Genomic DNA, 18,091 nt, shown 5'->3' with positions numbered 1-18,091 from the left:
GGAGGTAAATGTTTTGACAAATTAAATGTTAAGCTGGTATCGTTCTTGATATATTCTCATCTCGTACCATGTCCTGCATTTTTGTTTAATTCATACCACATTATTATTTTATCATTAGTCCATGCATTTTTGGAACCCGATTTGCCGTGAAACGGGAAGGCACATGTGTCAACTGGGGACATTACACTCTCATGTCTTCTCCCCCTTCACCTGATGACCGACCGATGTTTACATAGGGTTGATATCATGTAAATGTAACGTTAAATATATCATAATCATCATTGGCATATAATTATAAAGCAATCATTTACGTGCCATCGAAAAAGTCTTTACTAAAAAGGGCAACTAATCGTGGTGTCTATAGGACACTTTATTCACTGTAATATGATATACTGTTATATGAATAACACATTCTACGTACAAAAAGCAGATTGTCAAAAAAGTAGAAATAAAACGGCAAATCCAGGTATCCGTACCCTACGAAGGTATATGGTGATGAAATGGGGCAGTATTATTACTCGCGTTTTCTAAATACAGTACAAACATATGCATTCATCTATTCAAGCCTATTCAATACCAGCCAGTGACCACAGTAACGCTTCAGCACTTGTCGATCAGACCCTCCCAGTCCTGCCAGTAGCGTCGTGTCATGCGCACACAGTACTCCCTGATGTTCGGACACTTCTCAGTGACGAGAACGTACAGGTCTGATGACTGCGGTGCCGCCCAAAGGATCTCTGCCATGAATCCGTACACAGTGGCATCGGCCTCTGTCGGCTCCTGCCCCATGACGAAGGGCTTTTCTCCTGAAGGTCATAATTAGAGTAAACACACGACGGAGCAATCCAAACAGCAAGAAGTACTTTAAAGCAGAAAGATAATAATAATTATCTTGATGTCTATAAAAAAATAAAATTAGTCCTTACCCAAAAACTCTGACACTGCCTTGATGTCCATCTCGGTGATGTCATGAATATCCTTGGGGGAATGTCGGCCCATGCCATGTGCCCACAGCATCTTCTTCAGTCGCTGCGCAGCTCGCCGCAGCAGAACATTATGCATAAACCATCCAACTTCGAACAGAGGCCCAAGTACGTGGAAATTCTCAATCCACCGGGAGTACACCAACCCCCTGAAATGCAAGGCAAAACATGATGTTGTGCCTATTTTGCCTCGGGTGCAGTCCATGAGGAATTAGAAATATGACACTATTGCGTAACTGAAACTGCACCATCGATCGAAACCCTTTCATCACTTTTTTTTGGCCACGCACTACCACGGTCATCTTTCCTTAGATTTGCTTGGGAAAATGTCATACATGTTCTATTGTGGATGACAGTTGTAGCGGAAATGTTACCGACGTCGTGCTTGGTGTTTAACTGAAAGATGAACAAAGATCCTGTCGGAAGGAAAAAAACATGTACATCTAACTGGACGGCCACAACTTCAAGGCACAAACACCTACCAGTAGGTGTTCTCTTCCAGCATCTTGACGAAGGCCCTGCTGATGGCCCTGTCCGTGGTGCTGAGGGGTCGGTTCAGGTCGATTTCCAGTTCTTCTTTGAAGAACTGGATGATGAGTCCAGAGTCTGCCATAGCTCTTCCATTGTACTCTATCCATGGAATCTTTCCCTATAAAAAATGTAAGAAATTTTGCAATTTACGGAAGGGGTAGAGTCCATTCGCAAAATCAGCAGAGCAGTTTGGTTTTGAGGCTCAGTCTACACTTCACCCATCTGTTACCTTGGGGCCAAGTTCCATTCTTTTGTAGACATTTTCGTATGGAATGCCTGCCAAGCGCAGGTACGTCTCCAGCTTCAGACAGAACGGTGACAGACTGGGCAGGCCGCTGGCAGGGACATGCTGGTGGAGGTACACTTTACCTGAGGACGGATATAGGAGGGTACCGTAACTTGAGTGTTAACATAAGACCAGTGGGCTGCTCTACATTTGTACATATGGAACATAATCGGGTGCACTTGTGATGACCGGAGCTGTCAGCAGAGCAGGTCAATCAGAAGAAATAGGAGCAGGAAGTAGACAAGAAAACTGGGTTTTGCCAATCATGGTAGACGGGATAAAATCGCAGTATACATAAACTGGAGGGGGTCAGCATAAGTTTACAGAAAATAAGTGCAGTGTTCAAGAGAATTTAGCCTTCAGTAATCAGCATCCACACGTTTTCCTGTCAAGTACATGTATGTCTGGCAGGACCAAGGCATGCTTCAACATGGTGCCGGCTTCAAACTCTCTGACGGTCTCGCGGCCCGGTCAAAGACTCACCATGTTCATAGTTCGCCCTTGTCTTTACTAGTCTTGACCCCCGGCCTCCGCAGCACAGCCTGGCGATCACAAAGACGAACAGGCACCAAAGAACGAGCACGGGGGCATTCTTACGGACAACGTACCCGACTTCGTCCAGAACTACGCCACCGCGAGCTAGCTCGACGAGCTCCAGGGTACCATTTTGCAAATTTTTTAACAGTGTGTTCAAAACTTCGAGAACGCTTTGAAAAATGGAACCCATGTTAACGTGGACGGTCGTTCCTTCCGAAGAATTGGAGACCCAAAGGTAACATTAACCATTAACGTATCAGCTGACACCGGCGTCGCTTCGTTGTCCGATTCTTTGAGATCTTTGATTCTCTGTATATGATGCCAAGTTGGGGTGAACCAAACACTTCCGGGTTTGAGGAAAATTTTACGTGGTGTGTCACTGTGTGTGGCTTCAGGGCACACCGATTGGACACTGGACGCCCATGGATATTGTAGTGTGCACTAGAGTATTACAATTCACTTTTACTTGATTGTGTAGTCCTTAAGCTTCGTCTACACTTTGACGCAGGCCACTCGCTGTATCAAAACTGATAAGACATGACCAATTGTGACCAAGCATATTAAAGCAAGCTTGCATTTACTTGATAAAAACGAAAGAACGCCACCTGGCGAGAAGCATTCACAGCTGTTAAGGTCAAAGTTCAAATAAGAGGTGCCATTTAGTAGTAGAGGTTACTTCGGTCTAAAACTGACGCTAGTACAGGCCATTACACAATTTAAAGAGGTGTGAAATGGCATGGTCAGAAAGCTGGGAGATGTGGCGACAAAACTGCACATAAAGGCACTTGTGAAGTCGGTTTTTAGCCTCCATATAAGGTAAGTTGTCCGGATCATAATTTTGGACCGAGGGGGGGGGGCGTAGTTTTTCTTTTATATGTATAATTTTCACACCAAATTTCATTCAAGGAGGATTTAAAAGCCCTTGATTCATGATAACGTTACATGTAGGTAACTCAAACCTATCTTTATCGAACACATAAGTACATCAGTCAAACCAATACATCCTATACACCAGTCCAGGTTTCACCCGGCTGTTGATCCAACCATAATTAACCATGAGTGACGTGTCGTCCTTGTGGACAGGCCTACCTGACATCGCCCTACTGGAGGTATTCTCACACCTGGCCACACCACAGGACAGGTGGAACGCCTCTCTCGTCTGCAAACACTGGAGCAGATTCTTCAGGTTCGTTTACTACAACTTCAGCCTACTGAATTGATAAGTTTTTTCTCTGTATACGTAACAGTCACTGGAAATAATAAGACACTCAATGAGTAATATGCACGAATCATTAAATTAGTTTTTGGGTCATGTTGCCCCTTGATCTGATACAGTGCTCACCAACTATTTGCATCACTGACATTGGCATAAACCTGGGATCTGCATAAAATTCTGAAAACCCAAACCATTTCCCATTCACTACATTATAAATTGCATGGCATAATTGCATGAGCTGTTATGACTTTAACCTGATATTGGACTAAAATATTTCCAAGTCAATGGCACACTGACCCAGAAATACGTGAAAGAAATACGTGTAACTTGTTGCGCATCAGCAAATCCGCATGAAGTCCATTGTTATTCATTCATTATCACCCCTGCACCCTCCATTGTCATACACTTTCTCTGTTGTCACTTCCTTCTGGACAGGTGAGAACCCCCAATCACTGATTGTGTGAAAAGAAGTCCTTTGTTCCTTTTTGGTGCCCTTGATTGGACTGTTGTTTTAGGTTTGGTAAGCTTTTGCTCAACACCAAGGTAGACAGTATGAAGGTGGAATGTGTCTGATCTTCTAACTCCATGTTAGCCCTGTTCATTATGAGTTTCTGAATGCGACTTGAAGATTAGAATATGGTACATGTATGTAGTTGTGGGTGAAAGTGAGTATATAAATACCACAAAAATCATGTTTGCGGTTGTTTCAATTGGCCCCAGCCCAGTATCATCCATNAAACCCGATACATTCCTACACCACACAGCACAATTTACATCTGGCTGACGCTCTTATAAGGCTTTCTACCCAGCCTTCAAGAATATTCGCTGCACTACTTTCTATACCCGCGTCACAGACCGCGGGGGTCGCCCATTAATACTGTGTTCTGCTACCTTGAACCAACTTGACCTTGGATTTTCTTTCGGTCAGTCGACAAAACTAGACAAGATGCGAAACTTGGCCAAATTTTAGTTCACAACTCCAAACGGTTGCTGATATATTGCCAACTTTGCACTTCGGCACCTGCCACAGGGCTAGGGCCCGTCCAAGGCCCGTACGAGGGGCCATTTACTTAGTGGTCCCATTATCCGATAAAATGTACTACAGTGCTCACCAACTATTTGCATCACTGACATTGGCATAAACCTGGGATCTGCATAAAATTCTGAAAACCCAAACCATTTCCCATTCACTACATTATAAATTGCATGGCATAATTGCATGACCTGTTATGACTTTAACCTGATATTGGACTAAAATATTTCCAAGTCAATGGCACACTGACCCAGAAATACATGAAAGAAATACATGGAATTTGTTGCGCATCAGCAAATCTGCATGAAGTCCATTGTTATTCATTCATTATCACCCCTGCACCCTCCATTGTCATACACTTTCTCTGTTGTCACTTCCTTCTGGACAGGTGAGAACCCCAAATCACTCAATGATGATTGTGTGAAGTATTAGTTAAAGGATGGGCGGAGCGAGTTTATGTGGATTTGGTACAGCCCCGCCCTCCCAAGGATTTTGTTGGCATCCCGAGGGCGGAGCCCGAGGGGTGCCAACAAAATCCGAGGGGGGTGCGGGGCTGTACCAAATCCACATATACGAGCAATTCGCCCATCCTTTAACTGACTTAGAACATGGCCATCTTTCCGAAGCAAAAGAAATACAATTTACACAATCATGTTTTTTTTCTTCAAAAACCACTGGTTTGTTTTGCTAGAAACCAGACTAACAACATTATAGCTTGTAGTACGTCCTTTTGTTCTCATTCATGAATTGCAGCTGAGCTACTTCTCGCAGCCTTATGTGAAATATGCATAGCGGTTGCTTTCTTGTCATGGTTTACAACACTTTGCTAGCCCCACAATGCCTTCTGTTTTTGGGTTTAAAAATTCTGGGTCGTCTGTTGAGACAGCAGTCCCTGACCTGATCTCCAACAAGTTGGTCATGGCATCTGCGCTGGCCAGTTCAGTGTTCTGTTCCTAGGCTGACATGTTCCTGCCCTAAACCCCCTCCTTCCCTCGCCCAGTGCCTGCCCTGCTGTCTAACCTTGTTGGTGTATTCTTTTTTTTAGTTTTACCGTAGTTTCTTTTCAAAGTTTAACAATGTAAATCGTGTTAGACATGTTGGGAAGACTGCATCGTTTTAATGTATCGCTAAAAGTTTGTAGCTTCTGTGTTTCATTTTGTACAATGTATGAGAAACTCTCGTTTTACTTGACATTTGTAAGAAACCCTCTGATTTTTTTTTGCTTCATCCATACTCATTCATTCTCTGTTCGTTGTTCACTTTCATTGTTATGAGTTTCTTTCGTTTCCCCTTTTGAATAAAGATGTACAGGAAAATTAATCAAATTGCTGTTTTCCTGTGTTGTTAATTCTTTTGATTTTATTTGCATGTGAATGGTGGGCGTCTCCAACTTAGTCAATTTATGCGTTGGTTAGTACATGGGCGTCTCCGACTTAGTCTAATTTATTCGTTGGTTAGTACACCCCTGTCCCTTTGGGGACCGCACTATGTGGATTTAGTCACAAGAAATACAGGCTCCTGATTGGCTGAGGAAAGGTGGCCATGTTCTAAGAAGTCCTTTGTTCCTTTTTGGTGTCCTTGATTGGGCTGTTGTTTTAGGTTTGGTAAGCTTTTGCCCAACACAGGGGTAGACAGTATGAAGGTGGAATGTGTCTGATCTCCTATCTCCATGTTAGCCCTGTTCATTATGAGTTTCTGAATGCGACTTGAAGATTAGAATATGGTACATGTATGTAGTTGTGGATGAAAGTGAGTATATAAATACCAATAACATCATGTTTGTGGTTGTTTCAATTGGCCCCAGCCCAGTATCATCCATAACCAACTGACCTCCCCTCCCTGTCGGTCATGTGGACTCTCCTAAGGTTATTGGACTAAACCTGTTATAGGAATAAAATTCCCTGACAAATCGCCCATGCAAATAACAGGAGAGCACTGTATTTACCTTTTTTTTTCAGTCACCCCAAAATTTGGGGAGATGTGGAACTGAACAGTGATAGATCTGATGATCTGACAGTGGCAAGCATCAGGCGCTTCGGTGCCAACTTCAGGAGGGTTGAAGGATCTATAACTCTACCTTCTTCTTTGGTGTGAGAGACATCCTCAGGGAAATAGCACAGAGGTGAGTCATTCATGTTGTTATGTCATTGTCTTTTTTTCTCTGAGCAATGTGTTGGGGGTGATATTGTCTACTTTTTCAAGACTTTCTTTCCTAAATGCTATATATGATGATAAACCTAGCTGTCCCTGCAATCTTACATGTACCTTTCAGATGTCAGAAAGTGGAGGTGTTTATTCTTGAGCCAACCTTCCGGACACATGAGCCCATATACCTGGGTATCATGGCAGAGCTCATGGTAACATTCAACAAGGTAAAAACTTGAGATAACTGTAGATATAGTGTTCTTATGTGCAAGAATGGTCAACTGACTGAACTTATTACGTCTGGCCTCTAAGTAAAAGATTTTAAGTCATTAAATCTTAACTTTTACTTGTATGTTAGAAGTACAAAACGTGGTGGTCAACTGCCATGTCAACTGTGAAGAACCGTATATTTACACCAGTTTAGTTTCTCCTGCTATTTACACTAATTATATGTAACGTTACATGTAATAATAATAACTAAACATATATGTAGACAGTTTTAAATCTGCAGTGGATAAAATCTCTACATGTATCTTCTGTATCAAATCTGTTTCAGCTTCATGATTTGAGGGAAGTTTGTGTGCCATTCCTTCAGACCACAGGAACGGACAGCTACAACCCTCTGAAATCTATTGACTCCAATTCAGCACAAACTCTGTCTGTATTAGATGTGACCGAGTTCACCCGATATCCTCGTCCTCTCAGCACCATTCTCAAGTTGAAACACCTCAGGTCCCTTGGTATCAGCTACCAGAACCTTACCGAGGAGATTCTGCTTGCCATGAAGGAACACAGAACTTTACAGGATTTGACAATTGTTAGATCACAAGCCAAGCCACTGAGTGGGAATGGAACAACACTGCCTGGGAGTATTTGGCAAGATTTACAATATGAACTACCAGACCTTAGAGTTCATCTGGTTCTAACAGAAGAGGCTCCTCTGGCCTGCCCAAAAGGGATTCCTGCAATCTCCTATGCAGTTGCTGACCACAATAACCCAAATTCTGTCCAGTTGAACCGCCTGGTATCCAAACTCATTCTGACATATTCCGAAACATTGCAGAATTTTGTCATTAAGGCAGACAACTCCTTTTATTGGGACCTGCAGTTAGCCCAGTTGGCCCGCAGGTGCTCCAACATGCAGGCAGTGATAGTGGATGGAACTGTGACTCTGGAGTCACTTGTTCAAGCCTGTAGACAGTGGGACAAGCTACAGCTACTGTATGTGAAGCAGAGCAAGGTTACACCAAACAGGGAAAGCATGCATCAGGTTGGTACTTTATGTGTATATGGTTCTGGCTTAAGTTTCAGCACATATTGTTTGTTTATTTATTGAGATCCCCATTAGTGAGGGTCTGCATGGGGTTGTCCTAGTAACGGTTAACGGTAAATTAAGCAGACCCGACAATGCTTAACGGTAAATTCAGGACAGTTGGTAACGCTTAACGGTAAACCGACACTGCAGGTAAAATTGAACTTGTGCAGGTATTTGCTATTTGACTATAATCTTAACTTGGTCCATCTTTCAGGTGGCCAAGGAACAACCACAGCTAGAAGAATTGTCCAGGATACTGGGTTATCCATGGAGGCCACTTGAAGATGAGGAGTTTTCCAGAAAACAAAAAAGTTTCTGAGCAAGACCATGACAACTGCTGTACCAAGGAAAGCTCCTCCTAAGGTCTATGATAAAGGATATAGATACTAGAGCTCAGGCCTTTGTATGCTGAAGTATAGGAAGTGTGGGCTAATTGCTGCAATAGAGGAGCAAATGTAAAAAACTAATCTGTTTGAACAGTTACTTTGGAGCTGCTAGTTGGGGCAGTTGGAGCCCTATTTGTTGCACTGTGTGTGATACAAGTTAACAGTAGAAGTTTTAAAAATTGAGTGAAGATGTAAAGAGTATCTCAATTTTGTATATGGTGTATGCCATGTTAGGTGCATGATGTGACTGCGTGCTGATGCTTTTTTACCGTGCCAACCACAGCTTCTATAAGCATTTGTGAATGTAAAAATCTTTGTTCACACATTCAGAATTTATATCTTAGGGAGCAGCAATATTTGGTTTGTGTTCTTTTAGCTGTATGAATCCAAAGGACTGTACACCTTACCTTTACACTGTGACATGTATGTGTAGTAATTACAAAAGGATAACTAAAGGCAGTATAAATGTTCATTAAACTGTGAAGATTGAAAATAATTCACAACAACAGGTTATTTTCTTAAATCTGTTTACAATGTGGAAACAATGAGAGATAAATTACAGCACATGTATCTACTGTATTTTAGGTGGACAGATTCAAGTCTTTTCATCTCTTGGTGTATGGTACAGGTAGAAACATACATGCATGCACAGGATCATGTGTAGGTTCTGGGCATGAGATTCAAATTCAAATAAACATTCTGTTAATTGTTCATTCATGGTTCTGTCATTGGAGACCATGGATCACTTTGTCAAATTGTTCAGGTAACGTTATATGGACCTGCACCTGTACCTGATGTTACACTTTTTACCAACGAAGATCTAACGTTATGCCTAATATATATTCAAATTTAAATACATGTACAAAACAAATGTACCAGGTTGACAATATGAAAGAATCAATCCTATTCTAACTTAGCACTAGAAAATACTTGAAAAGTTGGCACAGTTATGACAATTTTGACAGTCACTTTTTTCCTGGTTAGAGAGAAGCTATATGTCATACAACATGATTTTCATGAATTGAATTTTAATAGCCCTGTTGTGTTTTTAGAGGAAACAGCGATGACTTGAAAAAAATATTTTTTGGGACTTTCCAAAAGATAATTTTTTGGGTTGCAATTCAATAGATGGCAGCAGCAGGCAGCTAGAAGTGTCAACTCTGCCAAACTATGTATACATGTATCCTGATGGTAAATGTATCTGTCTATATAATACTCCACAAAAAGGAGTTGCCTTTTTTATTTATCCTGTCACATGCAGAAGGACAATACCTAGTCAAGGGAGTGGTAAGTAGTAATGGCCTCATCAGGATTCACTTAGGACAGATGTGTAGAACTGGAGAAGTATGGGGACCATTGTCAGGTGATGTCACTCCGTTTGGGTGGTCTGTGGATGTTCCTCTTGACACACTGAACCATCCATTCAATGCTCTCATTGATCCCAGTCCTGTGGGAGGAAGTACACTGTTGTAGGTTCTTCTGCTACATTGTAGTGAACAGGCCACACACCGGACTTTTGAGGAGCTTCATGGTTTATTGTGCAGTCTCCAGGACTCCTAACACCAGAGGTTCCTGGGTTGGGCTATTCTACTTGGGAGGGTTTACAACAGGACTGTTCTACATCTAAAATAGGGTGGTTCGTGTGTGGTATTGGACATAAGGTTCATATTGGGTTCACAACAGTCTGTATTCTGATCATACTGATTTTTAACATCAGACAGAAATGATTTCTGTAGTCATCTTCAAAGATACAGTAAAGATAGATAATAGCATATGAGTTGGAGGCCCAACTTACCCTTGCAAAGCTGACACTGGTTGCACCAAGCAGTCCCGTTTGCCTATCCGAGGTGCACTCTCATTGAAAACATCTTTTATATCTGCAACTGTCATACAATTCTGAAATGAGGGAGGACAGGATGATGTATGAGAAATGTTTGCCTTTCTTCTTTGTTATAAGTTTTTCTTGTCACACAGAAAATTAAAGATAATTCAACACATGCATATTGTGATCAAATAATATCACCTCTTTTTCTTACCTCAATATCTTGTTTGTTGCCCACTACAAGGAGTGGGACACCTTCCAATGATTCACTGCCAAGCATCTTGTCTGAAAAAAACAACAACAAAATAAACCAATTTCTACCTAAAAATTACACTTTCTTTCTACAGAAAGACAAAGAAATTACCCTACAAAGACAACTTACCAAAGGCAAGTTTGGACTCTGGTAACCTTTCCCTGTCATCAGAGTCTATCATGTAAATGACACCATGTGACTCTGCATAGTACTGCAGGAAAAGAACAAAAGACGTGTGAACACTTGACAATGACAGTAGGGTTCATCTTGGTGCCCAATGGCCAATAGCACACCAAGATGGCTGACTCCGTCCATGTCATCTAAACCGATAAATCAACTGAAACATGAAATTACCGGTATTAAACTTTAAAGCATGAGAAAGCCTTAACTAGAAAGGTCATGTTTCAAGGATATCTTTCATTTTTCTTAAATTTATGTTCCTTTGAATTAGTCAACATTGCAGGTCTAGAGATGTTCTAAAGTTTCACCTACCTTATCCCATAGGGACTGCAACTCCTCCTGCCCACCCAGATCCCAGAACATCAGCCGGACCGAACCCACATCAATCTTTCCAACTGTGATTGAAAATGGTACACAGACTGTTTTATGACTTAGTGTTATCTTTGAGTATCCTACAATATTACAGTCCTGAACATACAAGTACAGCTGTAATATTATGCTAATGACTATGTTAAGTTAAAAGATACTTAGCATCTTATAGTGTATGTGTTTACTTATCTTCAATTTAAAATTTAATGATGCACTATGCAGCATTATACAAAATGTGGAATAGCAACATGCAGCATACTAGTGCATTTATGTTTTGTAAATGTGTGTCATGTGTGTCTTGAAGGACCACAGGAAGAATAGCTGCAATAGTTTTTGTAAGCTAAGTGTGGATCCCAATAAAGTCAAGTCAAGTCAGTCATGTCAGTGCTATTGTCAAAGTACTAAGTAAAACAACCTTAAGAAATTTTGCTTACAAAAATTTCATGAACACATTACCAAAAAAGCTGGTTCAAACAAACCATTGAGTCCCACTGTGCTTGTGATTTTGTTCAAGTTCATTCCTTTGTAGTTTCGTGTGAACTGGATCTTGGTTTGCTCCAGAAATGTCTGTGAAAAAAAACAACAAAAACATATGTAAAACAAGCAACTACTGTATGGGCAGAATATACTGTTGCATCAATGATGAACATGCCAAAATCCCTAACACAACTTGACTTTCACTGACAACTTGTGGAAGCTGGTAACTACATGTATATATACACACATTCATTAAAGACCCTCTAAGAGACCCCCATACTAGTATTAGTAGTAATACATGTACCTTCTAGTACGAGCAATTAGGTGGCAGTTGGGTGATTTACCTATTAATAGCTTGCATCTGCCTACCGATAATTTGCACCCGCCTATGAATGATTGATGTAAACAAAAACATTGATAACCATAACTATAAGGCTAAATTGTATAGTTTGCTTAGTTAGCTAAGTTAAAATGACCTGATTTGGAAGTCTGTACTTGTGAACTCACCGTCTTGCCTGCATTATCAAGCCCCAAGATGAGGATACAGTATTCATCTCTCTGGAACAGGTACTTCCACAGACCGTGCAACAACGTGAACATGATGTCTGGAATCAACAGCAATGTACCATGACGAGGAGTTGAACACCTCTCGGTGGCTTTTTCACTCTATAGCTTGCATATACTTGTGTAGCCGTGGACGACTCTGGTACAGCTTTTTGCATGATAATGCCGGTGTCACCGGCATTATCATGCAAAAAGGTGTACCAGAGTCGTCCACGGCTAATACTTGTGTTGCATGTATTTAATAACGTTACCCTTGCCTTGGTTGCTGGGAAACATAAATGTGCTAAGTGTGAACATAATAACCAGTGCAGTACGAGATGACAGATATCTTCAATATACCCAAAACAGTTGGAACTTGGACATACAAAAATTAAAGGTGGACCAGTACGTGTGTAAATCATGTTTTCGCGTAGAGACGATTCGATTTCTGTCGCAGTGTTTGCCCCCCTCCCCAAGAAACTTTTACCAAACCTCGAGGCTTTAGCAGCTATAAAACGCTGCAAATAAACTGTAACTTGCTCTCTCTTCAAATCACAGACTTACCTTGTAAACTTAATTAACACTGTTCGTATGAAAAACCGATACTAACCTTCATGAAAGTTGCTTTGAAGCGAAAATTGTATTAAAACCGATCACGTATCACAACATCTCCACGTCCACGACTGCCTTGGAGGTTAAAGGTCAACGGTCACAAATAGCACTATATTTGTGCCGGACGATTCGGGAGGGAATTCATGTGCAGGAATTCCTGACATGGTGCTAAGTATTCTGTTGTTGCACAGATTTCTTTCTTTTGTCGATACAAGAGGATCTTCTTCCTTAAGCTTTCAATACCTACGTTATAATCCCCTCATCATTTATACCTTTATAGGACCCCTATATCAAAGCACATTCTCAGGGAATCTCCAAGCAGATGTAGAACGTTATGTGTGACTCCTTGATTTGCACTGGTACCATTTGTTTCAAGGTAAGCGTGATGCTATTTCTATAGGCCAGATTCCCGATGTAGATTGCCACGGTTTACTTTGGGCCAAGCCACCCCAACTCAAGTCCAGAAATGGTTGTCATTTTTCAATAAATAATATCATTAATCTTACTAAGTAAAAAATGCAGTTTTTGGCATTTTTCCCCACTTCTTTGTCCTTTCAAAGAATCAAAGTCAACGACCTGGACCATAGTACACACTTGTGCTGTATCAACACCCTATGTTATTGGGTTACATCATGAAGCAGAACAGAGTTGGAGAGCATGCTCACCATACATATGAATGTACATGAATTTGGCTTTGAGTAAGAATAAACAGTGCAATAGTTTGGGTTAGACCTCGACCAGGTGAAGGTAAACATTATGCTATAGTAAAACATTGAACTTTATTCCAACACAAGGGTTACAGAGCGATCGCTCTGTAGCCCTTGTGTTGGAATAAAGTTCAATGTTTTACTATGATTACTATCAACACAGATGAACTTTCATGGTAAACATTATGCCTTTGCTTTGCAAATGTTACCTATCTAGTCCAGACTAATGATAACCATAGCTATGTTTACAAGGTTGATATGCATGTGCTGATATACTGAACCTACACATTATACTTATGTTTAGTATGTTCACTACTACACAATCACATATACAACTTTGAAATTGAAGCCATCTGATAACTATCTTGGTAATTAACTGTAAACTGACATGCTTTCACAGTGCCTACAATAAAATGGGCCTTTATTTGGATATCTTGAAGCGGACAAGTCCCTTTACACAATCATCATCACACTCACACTTAATCAATGAAGAAATGGACAACAAACACACATTGGTATCCATGTTTCTCTTTAATTCAGCTGTTATTCTTCAGAGAAACATACATAATGTGTCTGAGAGGTGCTGTAGTCTTGTCTCCAGGTGTTACATCATAGTCAGACATACGCTGCACTTAATAATCTAGGAACTCCGACAGGCTGCAAAACCTGCATATCAGGGATGGAGCCTGCAGGACAAAAAGACAATGATTCATGAGAATGGTTGGGAACAACATTGTGGAACAACATGGAACTGGAAAAGTACTGGAGCTGACGTAAGCATGCACTGTCCAGCTGGAAAATTACAAAATATATGGTAGACTCAAGATGTTAGAACTTCTGTGTTTGGAATGACTGTTTCAGTTGCCCTGTTCTCTGTTGTACCGGTATATAATATGATAGGCGAAATGAAATTCCTTTACTGAAACATGACAAATTGTAATTTGCATACAAATACTGTAGATGCAAAGAGGTTTTCAACTTGCCAACTACTTTCCTTTCCAACTGAAATAATTTCCCGGTATTTTAAACGTCATGCATGCATGTATGTATGAGAGGTTCTTACATGAAGTCTGCTTCTAGGGGTTCTTGGGTGCTCTGAATCCAGGCACACCAACAGGTTGTGTCACCTGCAGCCCCGAGATGTTACCAAAGTCCTGCAGAGAAGAAGTACATCATCAGCACAAGGCATACATGTGCATACATCATTGGAAATCAAGGAAGAGGTACAGGTATTACCAGCGTGCTACACCTATGTAATAGGACATGGTGCTTCTATTTCAGCAACAAACTACAACTGACAGGTCTTATTATTGTAAACTAGTTAGGACTATTAAAATTTTCTTACGTTGTCACGTGTGCTTGATTACAACAATTTAACAATCTACATTCTCTGCTGGATTGTTCCTTCACATCAAAACTCACCAGAGCCTTCAACATCTCCTTGGTGTCAGGATCCACCTCAATGATGTCCTGGTCAATTGCAGACACCTGCATAGGACAAATGTACAACATCAGTATGTTTCCCTAAACCATAGAAACCATTCCCAACATCAAATAAAATAAATTATTGTTTCAACACTCCTTCAGACTCAGAGTAGGCATACAGCCAATGTCTTGCAATGTAGGGAGTGGGGACATGGGGATATGATATAAGAGCACAAATATGCAACAAATAATATATAAAAATGTCCACAAGATGAAGTTGACACAATTACAATGCATTGCTTATGCTTGCATTGCTTATGTATACATGTAAGAACTTATTAAGTCTTCCTAATTCAGGTTTCTATACTGGGCTAGCCTAATGATCTCCCCATTAAGCTCTGTTTTTGATGTAGCATGGCTTCCTCCACCTCCCAGGACCAGAGTACCTGGGACGTGGTTTCCTACCTGCAGTTTCTCTACTTTCTCATTCCGAACTAGGAGGCACTGAACTAGCCACCCAGATGCGATTTTTGAGAAAGAACAAAACCTTCATCTTTTCTCAGAACGAATCACAAAAGGCACTTCAGTCTACAAGTCAACTCAAGCTATCAATTCTTCCCAAGCAACTCTTAACATGTCAATATAAGCTGTTGGCATTTGACGCCTGAATGAATGAATGAATGAATGAACTTTATTGCTCGACAATCGTACAATGTGTGGCAGTAATACAACAATACTACAAAACTTATTACATTTCTTACTACAAACTACTATCTATACAGTAGAAACCTGTATCACCATGTAAGTAGTGATTTTTGTTACAACATAGTACTCTAACAGTGCAATTGTACAACATGGCTCCAATGGCAATATTATACACACCTCAGGAACGTAGTTGTCTCTCCTCTCCCTCTCCTCCTCCTGCAGCTTGATGGAGATACCACGGACTGGTCCTCGCTGGATACGCTTCATCAGGTGGGTCACAAACCTGGGAAGGTGTGAAGAAATATGGACATTATCATACTTTTACCTTTCGGTGACATAATACTGCTTTTCTAGGTTGGCAATGAATTATCTCAGCAAGCAAGGGCACTGTCCTTGTCGTAATCTTGACTTCAGTTTACTTTCCTGGTACGAATGGCACTGACCCCCTTAAAATAGCACATGAGAACCCTTGTAAAATAGAATGTTTGTGAGAGTCTAAAGTTTATATCATGTCGTTTGTTTGGACTGCCCAATGTTCATAGTATACTAGTAACTTACTAACGTTAGTATAGTATCATGATTTACTATCATCGACGGAGGTAAATATTGGAAGCTAACATGGGCTGGTAATAATAATTGCTGTACCATAGTCTTAAGATAATCTACATACTGACTACGCATACTAGGCCAGAGGGATGTTCCGTTATGTGAAGGGAACGTAGAAAATTATGAACAACCTACCCTGCAACCTTGTTCCTCAGCTTCTTGCTGGGAATAATGGCTATCTCCTCACATATCCGCTTATTTGTGTGAAAGTCGAGCGTAAGCCTGGTGTAGTATTTTTCGATGATCACCCGCGCCGCCTTTTTGATCGTCTTCGTACGAACGCGACCCTAAAAGGTACATAAAAATACCACACACTCAGACACCTCATCAAATCCGCCATCTTTACTGCAAATGCATGTGAAGCTTCTCATTAATCTGTCCCAAACCAACCCTCTTCTAGTACTAACTTGAAAAATAATACAATGTATCTGTTGCAGAAGGGTTTAACATTCTTGGTATGGCACTATTGCTTACAGTATTGATAACAGTAATACTGGATGAAGTCGATTTTTGTAGGGTTTTTATTTGCATGTACCCACCATGTTGAAATCTGGATCGGAAAAGGACGCCGCAAGGCCTGCTGGGAGACAAGTTGTACTCGGCGTAAGATAGCGCCGCCTAGCAGGCCTGTGTAGAAAAGCAGACACATTCTGATCTTTCCAACCAGATTCATTTGGCTGGGGAATGATTTTGTCTACATATAATATAGATATATGGCAGTCGTAGTAAAATATTTCTGAATGAAATTTAACATTCAGAATTTTCTCTTTGGCAGGTTTAAAAAAAAATATGCCAAGGTGCATGTTTCTCCTGAATTTTTCATCGGGCTGCTTTCTGGTGGAACATTTTTTGTTTCCCAAGTCCAGTGCCACTTTAAAGTTTGTATGTTACCAACAGATCAATCATGTAACAGCTGACGTTGACCACGCATTCACTGATTCAAGTCTATCTGTACGAATGAATGAATTCATCTCGTGACATATTGCGGCCACAGACACGGAGGACCGACAGGAACAGCCTGACGACTTTCAGCGCACTGGTGCCGCCACACATACACGCACAAACTTTGAAGGAGAGTGAAACTGCTGATATTCATCAAGAGCAGAACAACGATGTCGCGCTTGTTTCTCCTGTACGGTGTCCTCGTCATGGTAATTCTGGCCGTTGAAGGTAAGGTAACGTTACTAGTATATCAAGGTTCAGATGCATCAGTTCATCCTTCAGAAACTCAGTTGAGATACGCATTTAAGAAGGACGCTTTGAAAGTTTCCTCTTTTTCACCAGTTCCCCGTATTTACTAGTAACTTACGGTGCCACAAAAAATCAACGGGACATGCAAAAACGTTGCAAAAGCACATATCATCATGCCATGTATTTGGGAATACAAAATGTTGTACAACTGGCTCCTACACGTACGTTAACAGCATAATTTCCTTCGCCTTCTAGTCACTAATGCTGAAGACACTGATACCAAGGAGCGGATTCCGAGCGGGTTGCACGAGATGTGCACACGGGGGCTCAAAATAAGCTATAGTTCGCTATTTGAGTGTTACTGGCTAACCGTTCATCAGGTAAGTTTAGGTGCTTGTTACCTTCAACTGTATGTGTCAAAGATTTCTGAGCCTATCAAAGTTTATAATTATCACCTTCGGAAACTGTGAAACAGAAAACACAGCCATGACAGCATTCAAACGTATAACTCAGATACTCGTACTAGGCCTGGATGTTTGACCACGTTTATTTATGACCAGTATTCATACGACAACTACCCAATTTTTGCCTGCCAATGATGATGGTGTACAAGTATCATTGTCGATTCTTTCAAAGTAAAAAATCATTTAAAACCATCTGTAACAGGCAAACGCTTCATGTTGAACTGTACATGTCTCCTCGCTTACAGAAAAACGTAGACGGTCTTGATGTCGGAGACGGGAAGTAACAGGTCCAATGTTTCCCACAA

At 40.9% G+C, this 18,091-nt stretch overlaps 4 protein-coding genes and 1 long non-coding RNA gene across 5 annotated transcripts in view; 2 read left to right on the top strand and 3 right to left on the bottom strand.

Annotated features, from left to right (window-relative positions):
* The window catches only part of LOC109471842, a 3,002-nt gene extending 2,945 nt beyond the window's left edge, over positions 1 to 57 (top strand). The window contains exon 2 of the long non-coding RNA XR_002140330.1: positions 5 to 57. This is a non-coding gene — a long non-coding RNA (uncharacterized LOC109471842). The remainder of the gene's footprint in view (positions 1 to 4) is intronic.
* Positions 58 to 103: 46 nt separating this feature from the next.
* On the bottom strand, positions 104 to 2,855 carry LOC109471832 (failed axon connections homolog). The gene is made up of 5 exons (XM_019771211.1): positions 2,284 to 2,855; positions 1,744 to 1,883; positions 1,466 to 1,632; positions 927 to 1,132; positions 104 to 806 (listed from the first exon to the last, which is right to left on the bottom strand). Exons 1-5 carry the CDS (start codon positions 2,525 to 2,527, stop codon positions 601 to 603), a joined length of 963 nt encoding a protein of 320 aa, XP_019626770.1. The 5' UTR covers positions 2,528 to 2,855; the 3' UTR covers positions 104 to 600.
* A 102-nt stretch (positions 2,856 to 2,957) lies between these two features.
* LOC109471829 (F-box/LRR-repeat protein 8-like) lies at positions 2,958 to 8,460 on the top strand. Its single transcript, XM_019771207.1, is given in 8 exon segments — positions 2,958 to 3,153; positions 3,358 to 3,523; positions 6,545 to 6,644; positions 6,647 to 6,708; positions 6,859 to 6,958; positions 7,288 to 8,001; positions 8,261 to 8,336; positions 8,339 to 8,460. Coding segments are annotated over 7 exon segments (1,281 nt in total). The 5' UTR covers positions 2,958 to 3,153; positions 3,358 to 3,392; the 3' UTR covers positions 8,437 to 8,460.
* Positions 8,461 to 9,520: 1,060 nt separating this feature from the next.
* LOC109471836 (ADP-ribosylation factor-related protein 1-like) lies at positions 9,521 to 12,816 on the bottom strand. The gene is made up of 8 exons (XM_019771217.1): positions 12,687 to 12,816; positions 12,041 to 12,138; positions 11,536 to 11,623; positions 11,000 to 11,082; positions 10,637 to 10,718; positions 10,469 to 10,539; positions 10,228 to 10,328; positions 9,521 to 9,879 (listed from the first exon to the last, which is right to left on the bottom strand). The coding sequence occupies exons 2-8, from the start codon at positions 12,131 to 12,133 to the stop codon at positions 9,792 to 9,794; spliced, it is 606 nt and encodes a 201-aa protein (XP_019626776.1). The 5' UTR covers positions 12,134 to 12,138; positions 12,687 to 12,816; the 3' UTR covers positions 9,521 to 9,791.
* A 1,655-nt stretch (positions 12,817 to 14,471) lies between these two features.
* Positions 14,472 to 16,780, bottom strand: LOC109471786 (40S ribosomal protein S17-like). Its single transcript, XM_019771142.1, has 5 exons — positions 16,730 to 16,780; positions 16,267 to 16,418; positions 15,703 to 15,808; positions 14,818 to 14,883; positions 14,472 to 14,549 (listed from the first exon to the last, which is right to left on the bottom strand). Exons 1-5 carry the CDS (start codon positions 16,778 to 16,780, stop codon positions 14,472 to 14,474), a joined length of 453 nt encoding a protein of 150 aa, XP_019626701.1.
* Between the last annotated feature and the right edge of the window lie 1,311 nt (positions 16,781 to 18,091).

This window comes from Branchiostoma belcheri, unplaced genomic scaffold (assembly GCF_001625305.1).
Source record: "Branchiostoma belcheri isolate BF01 breed outbred unplaced genomic scaffold, Haploidv18h27 scaffold26, whole genome shotgun sequence".
NCBI lineage: Eukaryota > Metazoa > Chordata > Leptocardii > Amphioxiformes > Branchiostomatidae > Branchiostoma > Branchiostoma belcheri.
The sequence above is the reverse complement of the archived record's forward strand: the minus strand, read 5'-3'. Positions and strand labels throughout refer to the sequence as shown.